A 9,976-nucleotide genomic window follows, 5' to 3' on the forward strand; every position below is an offset into this window, starting at 1 on the left:
AATCTCATTCTCATTCTTGGCATCATTGCAGGGAATCAAACGCGTCCATATCTTCAAAAGTTCATTTGCACCAGGATTGATCAGGATATCGCATGGATCAAGCCTATGTTTGCTAATATATTTAGAGTGAACTACCAACTCGGCCTTTGTCCATTTTGCAGAATGACAACGCGACCCCTCAAAATAAAAGTAATCTACTTCGGTTCTTGTCTCCTACTTTTGTGACACAAGACGATTCCTGTGGGTGATTTTCTGGTAATTCTGAACGGAAAATGTTGAGTTCTCACGGTGAGCGTGTCTTAACTTGCTGAGGTGGATGATCGCTGCAGACGTGGACACCTCGAGATGGTTAGGGGGTTAATTATCCCCTTGCACGTCAACAAAAAATGTCGTCGTTTTGATGGGAGGAGACTTTTTATGCATTGTTGGTGTGCATCTCCCTCATTTTGACTAATTTGTGAAGCCCTAAGTCGCCATGAACAGCATGAAAGAGCTCTGTTCAACGTCCTTTCACGAAATTGGAAGAGACGGAGTCAACGATGAAGGCAGGAGTGCAACCATCGGCTCTGCTGGAAGTGTTGGACCGCGGAAGACGAAGAAGAAGAAGAGATTCAATGCTCCGCAGTGCCATTGTGGAACTAATGCGATTCTGTTCTTATCTTCAACGGAGCTGAACCCTAATAGGTTATTTTAAGATTGTCCAAACTATAAGGTGATTTGAATTATGGTTAAGTTCATTTAATGTGACTCCTTCTAACATGTTCTTACCATTATTTGTATATTGCAGAGTTTAGGATCACATTGCAAATACTTTGCCTGTCTTGATGATTATGTTGCATTGTTTGATGTTGAAGGCACAAAATTATTTGGTTTTGATAGTGGGAAGCAAAATAAAGATCAGCATGTGACTGCAGCTGAGATGTTTGATGGGAAAGTGAGGGAGCTAGAGCACATAGTATATGGTTTAAATTGCAAGTTAAGAGATGCAAATATATGCAGAGTGGTCATAAGTGTTTGAGTGTTTCAGTCGTTGCTTTTTTCTATGGAATTGTAGTTGCAAATTTTCTTAGGACATTAAGTTAGAGGATTATTATGTGAATTTATGTTAAGACTGTTATCATGTTATGATATTATGTTTGGAGTCAATGAAGCTAAATTGTCGTTTAATATTATGCTTGTTAGTGTGGACCTATACGAAGTTGACAATAGGCTTACAAAAAGCAAACACAAGTCATATATTATATTAATTTACTGCAGTAAAAAAGCTTATGATGTTCAAACATAGGGACAACATATAATCCTGTAACAAAGCATGTTCTAAAAATGAAGCAACACACAAAAAAGGACAGCTTATAACTCTTTACAAAAATGAGATCACACATAATTTATCAGTTGTCTATTAGGGGCCTAAACTTTCCAATACCAAGCAAAATAAATATTGGTCTTCATAACCAAAATAACAAACAAAACATATCAAATCAGTATGTTATATCCCTGCATAGATTATTTCTTTCTTGGTGGGATGAACCCAGGAGTTGGGATAAACTTGAACAGCCTTGAAGCAGTCCCAAAGCTTGCTGCATTTATTGTCTCAGTAGAGATGCTATTTCGTGCACATTCCCATACCATTTGTTTAGTTTGTTGATCCTTGAAATGCTTAATAAAATTTTTCCAAATATGAAGCACATATGTCCTGTGGTGTGCATTACGCGTTACTTCTTTTATGGCCAACTCCAAATCCCTCAAGCATCATGCATTCATGTCAGTAAACAAATGAGCAACCACCAGGAATAGAATACAAGTATGGTATCACTATTCATGATGTAGCAACATTAACTCATATAAGCTAAAATGAAACTTAATATCAAACAACCACTAGGCTATGCATAATACTGTAACAACCTCAACTCATATAAGTTAATATCAAACTTAACATCAAACAACCACTAGGAACATAATAAGTTAGTCATGTTACCTTTAGCTGGTCCAAAATGAAATTTCATCCAAACTGTGTCACTTCTCTCAAATCCTCTTGTAAGAGTGTCAAAAATCACTTCCATGTGTCTTTGCATTTGTTAGGAATGATTGCATAGGCTATGACGAAGAAGTGGTTATTAGCATCTTGCCCCCACTGCACTCAAGAGCTGGCCACGGTAATACCCTTTCAGAAAACAACCATCTAGTCCAATAAGAGGTCTGCAACCCTCTTTAAACCCCTTCTTACATGTGTCCAAGCTAATGTACAACATTTCAAATAGTGGAAAAGACTCCGGCTGGGGAATTGTCTCCACTAATGCTGTTGATCCGGGATTACTCCTATGTAGTTCATGCAGATAATCACGCACCTTTTCATATTGTGCCCTAGCATTACCAACTACAACTTCCCTAGCAACTTTAAGTGCCCTTGCAATCATTTTTGGGTTCAGCTGCATATTGTACGCTTCTATCATATGGTCCATTGCATGTCTTAGTTTCATGTCGGGATGAATGAGTAGCTTTTTAATTAGCTTAGAAGCAACCCAACCTCGGTCAGTCATGTTGCTACCATAGTCCCTAGCATAAGTATGCTCATCAAATAAAGTCTTACACTTAGAAACATCTACTCGTAGAATTTCAAGAAATTAAAATCAACCAAGGACAACCCTCAGTTGTATATGCTGCCCTCAATTTATGCTTTTCATTCTTAATGTATAAGACATCCTTTCTTTCATAAACAAAATAGTCTTTTAGTGCCTTTTTGAAAAGGTCCATTGTTGAGAACATCTTTCCAACTTTGAACTCAACCTCACCATATTCAATATCTTCATCAAATGAATTATATGTTATCTTACTCTCGTCCTCTGAAGAAATTGGGTTGTTGAAGGCCTCACTCTCATACTCATATGACTTATCATAGTCACTATCCATCTCTACATTGGTTGGAACCGAACCAGACTCATGAAGCCCTTCACCCACATTATTTTCTTCATCATCCTCTGTGCCACCTACAAGCCTTGGTTTTTGTCCTCTTCGTGGGCCCTAACATTTGGCTCAGGCCCAAAATTCTGACCTTCCATGTTTCCATCAGACAACCCATCCCTTAGTATATGTCTTCTTCTAACACCTGAATACTTTCTAGAGGCCCTCTTCTTAGCATTTTTTGGTGTCAGGTTAGGCCCAGTACCAAATGAAGAAGCCTTATTATCCCCACTCTTCTTCTTAGGTGAGACTCATTTTTTCCCTCACCTTCTGAGTTCCTAAGTTCCTCATCACTACCCTTGTCATCTGTCTCATAACCAGTAGCCTCTTCATTCACTTTCTTCTTACCTGGCACTGATTTCTTTGGCCTTCTCTTTTTTTTATTAATTCTTTTTTCTTCATCACTACTACTGTCATCTTTCTCATGTTCCATGAGGAGGAGACTTGTAGGGCTCATCCTCTGTAGTATCGTATCCATCATCAGAGGAAGATGATGATGAACTCACCACAACAGTCCCAGAGGCTACACCTTCATCAATTATTTCAGGCAGATCCACTATGTGATCAAAATAAAGATATAATTCATCAGTGTCCCTGTCCATCAGCTTATTTTTTTCATCTAATTAATCTCCATATCCCCTTCAATGGCATGAAGACCAGCTTCTATGTTGAGTACTCTCATATCAAGCCAAAACATCTCTTTTATATCCGGTGTAACCTAACTCCTTAAACAATGTCACCAACTCAAAGAAATTAACAATCCAAGTCCAGTGAGAAAAATCTCTTCACTTTTCCATGCAAGTAGCAAAGATCTCCCTCAAAATCTCTCTGAAATCTTCCCCCATAATGAAACACAGGACTAATTAAATATTCATACATCTGCAAAAAATATATATGTATTAGAATCTTAGTGGCATATCGAAACAACAAACAGTTGATAAACATTTCAATTTTTCCTAATTTCATCCAGTCTAAATTAGTGGAATCTGTTTCTAGATTTTCTAATGTCCTATAAAATAATATATTGTCAAACCTGAGTACTCACATTGAGCATTACTTTAATTAGAAAAAAATTATTTAACAAATAATTAATTAGGTTTTATGTTAGAGTCAGTTAATAGGACCACAAGTGGGTTGCAAATATCAGTGGTGGTATGTCAGAGTCAGTTAATAAGACCACATAAAGAACAAGAGACAAAGAGGTACATGAAGAATGGGGCTAACCTTGACTGTGACAAGCATCGTCAGTGAACTCCTCCAAGCATCGTCAGAGCTCCATAAATGACAACGATGTCAACTTTGTCAACGCCCTCCCCAGTAAAAACGTCAACACGAGACTCCACCTCCCCAAAGTCAACAATGGTTAGGACAGTGAAAAACGTTCTCTCCTAGGGTTTTCTAGTAATTCTGAGAGGTGAATGAAGGGTTTTTATGGAATGCCACAATGTGAACTAAAGTTGAAATGTCTCCTCCCATTAAAATGATGATATTTTTTGTTGACGTGGAAGGGAATAATTAACTCCCTGACCATCTCTAGGTATCCACGTCTGTAGCGATCATTCACCTCAGCAAGTTAACACACGCTCACCGTGACAGCTCAACATTTTCCGTTTGGAGTCATCGAAGAATCATCCACAGGGACCGCCTTATGTCACGGAAGTAGGGGACAAGGACCGAAGTGGATTACTTTTTTCTTGAGGGGTCACGTTGTCATTCTGAAAAATGGAAAGGGGCCATGTTGGTAGTTCACTCATATATTTATGGTTTGTAATATTAGACAGCATTTGGTTTTAAAGACATAGACACATACACACGTTAGTATATGTCTATTGTTTGTTTGTTGAGACATAAATTTTGGATGGACACGTTACAGAATACAGGTATTTAATATTCCTCCAAAATGAGACACAAAACACAATTAATTGGACACAATTTTTTTATATTTTTATCTCTTATTAACTTTTACACAATTAATTTTTAGGGAAAAGGACAAATTAGTCCCTGAGCTTTTAAATCGTGGACAAATTGATCCCTTAAGATCAAAAAATACTAAAACGCCCCTTACCATTCAAAACGTGTGACGGATCGATCCTTCCGTGCAAAATGATGTGCCAGACGTAACGGAGAGGGGTGACTTGTCGCTTAGTTGGCGTGTGTTGGGCCTAGGTGGCAAGACGAGACCGTTGAGGGATGTTGGTGTGCCCGTTGGGAAAAAGTCTTGGACAAATACGTCCTTATGATTGAAAACGACGTCGCTTTTCTGTTTGCCCTATTTCTTCAAATGGAACTCCTTCGCCATTACCGTTGTTCATTTCTGTGACTGGTTGAGTGTGGGGACATTGTGCAAGCTTAAATGGCCAGTGACGGAGCCTCCTCCAGCTCACGACGAGTTCGACTGCCGCCAACCGTGAAATGCGTGGAAGCTTCAGAGGAGAAGGACGAGATTGCTCCGATGTGTAAATGCCGTGTGTACGCCATATTGTACAAATCGAGGACGACGACGAACCCCAATAGATTGTTCTTTGGGTGTCCATTCTTTAAGGTATGTTGGTGATTTTATTTGGTCAGTTTGATTATAGGGGAGTTGATTAAGTTCTGTTTGTTTTGGAACGATGAACATGCAGCTGAAAAATCCCAGTCACTGCAAGTTCTTCTTATGGCTGGATGACCATCTTTCAACAATAAGAGTCCTTGAAAAGTTTACTACGGAGAACGAGGTTGATGATCTGAAAGTGTATCTTAGGAAGAAGGTAGTGGAACAGAAGGTGATTGATTTGGAGAAGAAGGTGTTGTATCTAGAGAGGAAGAAGAATGTTAATCTGTATTTGGCTATTGTAGCAGTAGTTTGTGTAATGTTAGCTTATGTCATAGTCAATCTTGGTTGAGAAGTAGGTAAAAAAAACCTTGTAATGTAGTATGGGATGAGTTTTCATTTTGTTGTATGCTATTCGAACAAACAATGTTGTAAGGTAAATTATGATATGTGCAGCAAAGTCATTGCCCTAAGCAAGTGAGTGACATAATTATTTAGAGACATCATTATATATGTAAAGCATAATTTAATCTCATGAAAGAGTTGTTAATATTGACAAAAGAAGTCAAGTACATGTCAACTGCCATAGTAAGGCATAACTTAAGCCTGACAGCTATAGCTAATCACATTGTTTTCAAAAAAGAGTTGCTTAGCAAAATAAAAGTGTTTCTCAAAAAGGGGATGAGGTCATGACTAAAGTCTAAACATTTAGCATTAACTACTTGGCTTGTCTAGTCCTGGAGTGGGGATGAACTTAAACAGCCGTTGGGTTGCTTTGCCTGCTGCAGCCAAAGTCTGTGGAGATGCTCCTGATGCAGTTGGTTGTTGTGGAGAGGGGAGATGCTGCTCACTCTGGACAGGTGGTACAGGCTGCGAGTGTTTATATGTCACAGTCTTCCTCCTAACTGGTTGCTTAGGCCTGAATGTACCTCGTGCCGGGCGTGATGTAGACTGGGCTGGGGGCTTGAATGGTGCTTTTGGAGGCACTGATTGTGTCTGAACTGCTGCTACTGAGGGACCAAATACTTGCTCATTCATCGATGCAGTGTTTGCATTGGAATTACCCTGCATGAAGGTCGAAACAAGTGTGAAATGCAATGAAACCAGCAAGCAACAACAATGCAATGTCACCAAGATTGTTACCTCATTAGCAACAGACTCATTAGCAGAATTTTATTCAACATGAGGAGGATTCGTAGCAGCAGGGGGACTATCTTTGATAATCTGAGATGAGGCATTGTGTAAAATGTATCCAGTTAGTTTAAACAGTCTCAGTAAAGCACAATATATCATAAGACATTTAAAACCTTGAAGTATGAAAATATAGACAAATAAATCCCTAACTAATAATAAAATAGACACATAAATCCCTGAGTTTATTGTCGGGGGGACAATTACATCCCTGTGAAACTAAGTATTACCTCTTCCTCGGGGGCTGACTGTGACAAAGGTAGAACCACAAGTGATTGAGAGTCCTTGGCCTTTGTTCTTGGTTTTTTCGTCTTTGGCTTCCAGTTTGGGTTGGATGGGGCCCCTTTGCATGTCTTGTAGTTGTGTCCCCTCTCACCACACTTGCTACATGTGACATAGAAACTCCTCTTCAATTTGTCCCCATCAATGACAGCCTCAGCTGGGTCTTTTTGTCTGTTATGCACCTTGGGTCGTCCAATTGGCCTTTTTAACACAGGTGGAGCAGGCTTAGTAAACTCAGATCTTGTCCAGTATTCCTCACTCGTTACCGGCTGGATGAAGTGCTCGTATGTCTTTCTAATGGATTCCATACATAGCCATGGATGAACATAATCATCGGGATTATCATGCCGTTTTCTGATTGCTGCTATAGCATGAATGCACGACATCCCTTCACAGCAGGACAGCGGTTTCACAACAACAAAATGGCATAAACATGACTAAGAGTTGAATGAACTAATATAAATTTACAGCATGGCTAATAGGTTCACAACATACTTAATATCAACACAATCACAGCATAGTTAAAATCAACACAATCACGGCATGTTAATTAGATTCACACCAAGCATGTATTAGATTCACAGCATGGTTAACATCATCTATGAGTAAAATTAAAAATCACATCAACTATGAATTCACAGCAGGTTTAAATTAAAAGAATACACATCATGGTTATGTTGAAATTCAGGAACCCTGACTAACCTGTGAGTTGCCATTTGTTACACGAGCAGCTGTGTTTGATCAGATCCACATCAACTTTAGATCCCTTGTGAGTGACTTCAAACCGTTTGCGCTCATTATCACCAATCCAATTTGTTGTCCATTTGTTGCTTGGTTTGATAAGCCTTTGTAGCCTTTTCTCCTGCACTGGTGCCAGTTTTCCCTCATGAGTCCCCAGAAGTTTCTTGTGTTGAACCATTCGCCGCATCACGTAGCACCGTAACTCCTCGCACATTGTAAGTATGGGCTTGCTTCTGTACTTCACCACCTTTGCGTTAAACGACTCGCACATGTTGTTTGTTAGGTTGTCGACCTTGGGACCATGGCTAAAGTATGCTCTAACCCAGGTAGCAGGTTCAAATTTCATGAGATAAGCCCAAGCATCCTTGTTCACAACTTTGAGTCTTTCCATGGTTGCCTTGAACTCTGATATGGTTGTGCATCTAGCACATTCCCACACAATTTCTCTTATATGCAGATCCTTGAATCGGTTTATAAAATTTTTCCACATATGCATCACGCAGTTTCTAACATGTGCACCAGGCATTACCTCCTTCAGTGCAGGTAGCAGTCCCTAACAACAATGAAGGCATGAAGTAATGTTTACAATAATATATAATACAGTGAATGACTAAGACAACAAACACGAAAGGAGAAAAAAGGAACTAACCTTCTGTTGATCCGACATAAAATTCCAACCGTGGTTTCCTACATCACCAATATCCTCCTGTAAGCATGTTAGGAACCACTTCCAAGATTCTTTGTTCTCGGATCTTGCAACTGCGTATGCAACCACGTAAAACTGGTTGTTGGCATCCTGTGCAATGGCAGAAAGTAGTTGTCCCCCATGGTATGTTTTAAGAAATGCTCCATCTAGGTGGATCAATGGTCTGCAGCCACTCTTGAATCCCTGTTTGCATGCCTCAAAACAAACATATAACTTGTCAAACATAGGGGCTGCTTGAGGCTGGGGGATTAGGTCTAGCAATGCAGAAGATCCAGGGTTACTTCTATGTATCTCTAATAAGTAATCCCTCAATTTGCCATACTGTTGCCTTTCGTTACCCATCATCCTATCCCTTGCCTCCTTCACAGCTCTATACACCATCTTTGGGTGTGCAGTAAGGTCAAAGTCCTCTCTTAGAAAATCAATGGCTTCATGGGTTGTCATATGCGGGTGCGTTGCCATCCTCTTCTCCACCTTTTTACTGATCCAATGTTGATCAGCGGCGTTACTTCCAAGATTTCTTGCACAAGTGTGCTCGTTTCTATACGTCTTGACTTGGAAGCATTGTAGTTGCCGATTGTAAGACAAGTGGGCAATCCAACCACACTCTTCATCCTTGCACCCAACCCTAACTCTTTCCTTGTCATTCTTGATCTAAACCAACTCCCGGCCTTCAGCAATGAAGGTATCCTTTACCACCTCTTTGAACCTCTCAATTGTTGCAAATCTTGTTCCAAGCTCAAATCTTCCCTCTCCGAAACTATATTGGTCATTGAACTCAGGCCAATGATGTTCGTTTCCCTCATCATCAAAAGAGACATGTGTATGCAGCTCCTCAGATTCATACTCCCATACAATATCATCACCATCAGTTTCTACATCACTCACGTAGTCTACTAGTGATGGCTTTGGTCCTCTGGCCCTATTGGGCTCCGTTGCAGGCCTAGGTATATTGGGCTCCCCTGCAGGCCTACATCCACTGGGTTGTCCACCAGGCCCACCTGCCTCGGGCTCATGGACAGGCCCTTTCTTTCTTGCAGCAGACCTTGTTCTTTGGGACACACGTCGCGCTTGCTTCCCGGTTTGATTACTTGACTGAGGGGTTCTCTTAGAGGAATGAGGCACTTGTTTCCTCTTCCCTCTGCCAGACACAGACCCACTGACAACATCTTCTCCACTATCACTGTTACTTTCATCACCGGGAGATGGAGGTGCATACGGCTCATCTTCTGCGCTCTCGTAACTATCGTGCTCCGTCGACGACTCACCCAATTCATCCACCTCGACACCAACATCATCTTCCTCTGCCTCAACGTTTTCCTTTCCAGCACAATCTACAGGTTCTGGGTCATCAATAGGATGATTAAAGAATACATAGAACTCATCAGTATCTTTGTTTGTCATCTTTGCTTGACGCATCTGGTTGATGCCTGCATCTCCCCTCAGAACATGCAGCCCTGACTCCATATCCTTGCTCTTTGGATCATACCAGTACGCCTCCTTGTATGATTGATATCCCAATCCCTTGAACAGTATTATCAAATCACCGAAATTTACAAAATCCA

At 40.4% G+C, this 9,976-nt stretch overlaps 2 protein-coding genes across 2 annotated transcripts; both read right to left on the reverse strand.

The window, feature by feature from the left end:
• Positions 1-6,205: 6,205 nt before the first annotated feature.
• Positions 6,206-6,647, reverse strand: LOC127745568 (uncharacterized). The gene is made up of 2 exons (XM_052258391.1): positions 6,635-6,647; positions 6,206-6,556 (listed from the first exon to the last, which is right to left on the reverse strand). Exon 2 carries the CDS (start codon positions 6,527-6,529, stop codon positions 6,206-6,208), a length of 324 nt encoding a protein of 107 aa, XP_052114351.1. The 5' UTR covers positions 6,530-6,556; positions 6,635-6,647.
• A 17-nt stretch (positions 6,648-6,664) lies between these two features.
• LOC107479903 (uncharacterized) lies at positions 6,665-8,873 on the reverse strand. Its single transcript, XM_021136928.2, has 4 exons — positions 8,355-8,873; positions 7,667-8,258; positions 6,913-7,352; positions 6,665-6,715 (listed from the first exon to the last, which is right to left on the reverse strand). Exons 1-4 carry the CDS (start codon positions 8,871-8,873, stop codon positions 6,665-6,667), a joined length of 1,602 nt encoding a protein of 533 aa, XP_020992587.2.
• Between the last annotated feature and the right edge of the window lie 1,103 nt (positions 8,874-9,976).

This window comes from Arachis duranensis, chromosome 3, assembly GCF_000817695.3.
Source record: "Arachis duranensis cultivar V14167 chromosome 3, aradu.V14167.gnm2.J7QH, whole genome shotgun sequence".
In the NCBI taxonomy this organism is placed as follows: domain Eukaryota; kingdom Viridiplantae; phylum Streptophyta; class Magnoliopsida; order Fabales; family Fabaceae; genus Arachis; species Arachis duranensis.

Excerpts from the sequence above, each read along its gene's own strand:
- LOC127745568 (XM_052258391.1), bottom strand. The coding sequence starts at position 6,529 with ATGAATGAGCAAGTATTTGGTCCCTCAGTAGCAGCAGTTCAGACACAA.
- LOC107479903 (XM_021136928.2), bottom strand. The coding sequence starts at position 8,873 with ATGGCAACGCACCCGCATATGACAACCCATGAAGCCATTGATTTTCTA. Across the intron at positions 7,353-7,666 it reads TAACAAATGGCAACTCACAG|GGATGTCGTGCATTCATGCT; the intron begins GTTAGTCAGGGT and ends CCTGCTGTGAAG. Across the intron at positions 6,716-6,912 it reads AGTCAGCCCCCGAGGAAGAG|ATTATCAAAGATAGTCCCCC; the intron begins GTAATACTTAGT and ends GCCTCATCTCAG.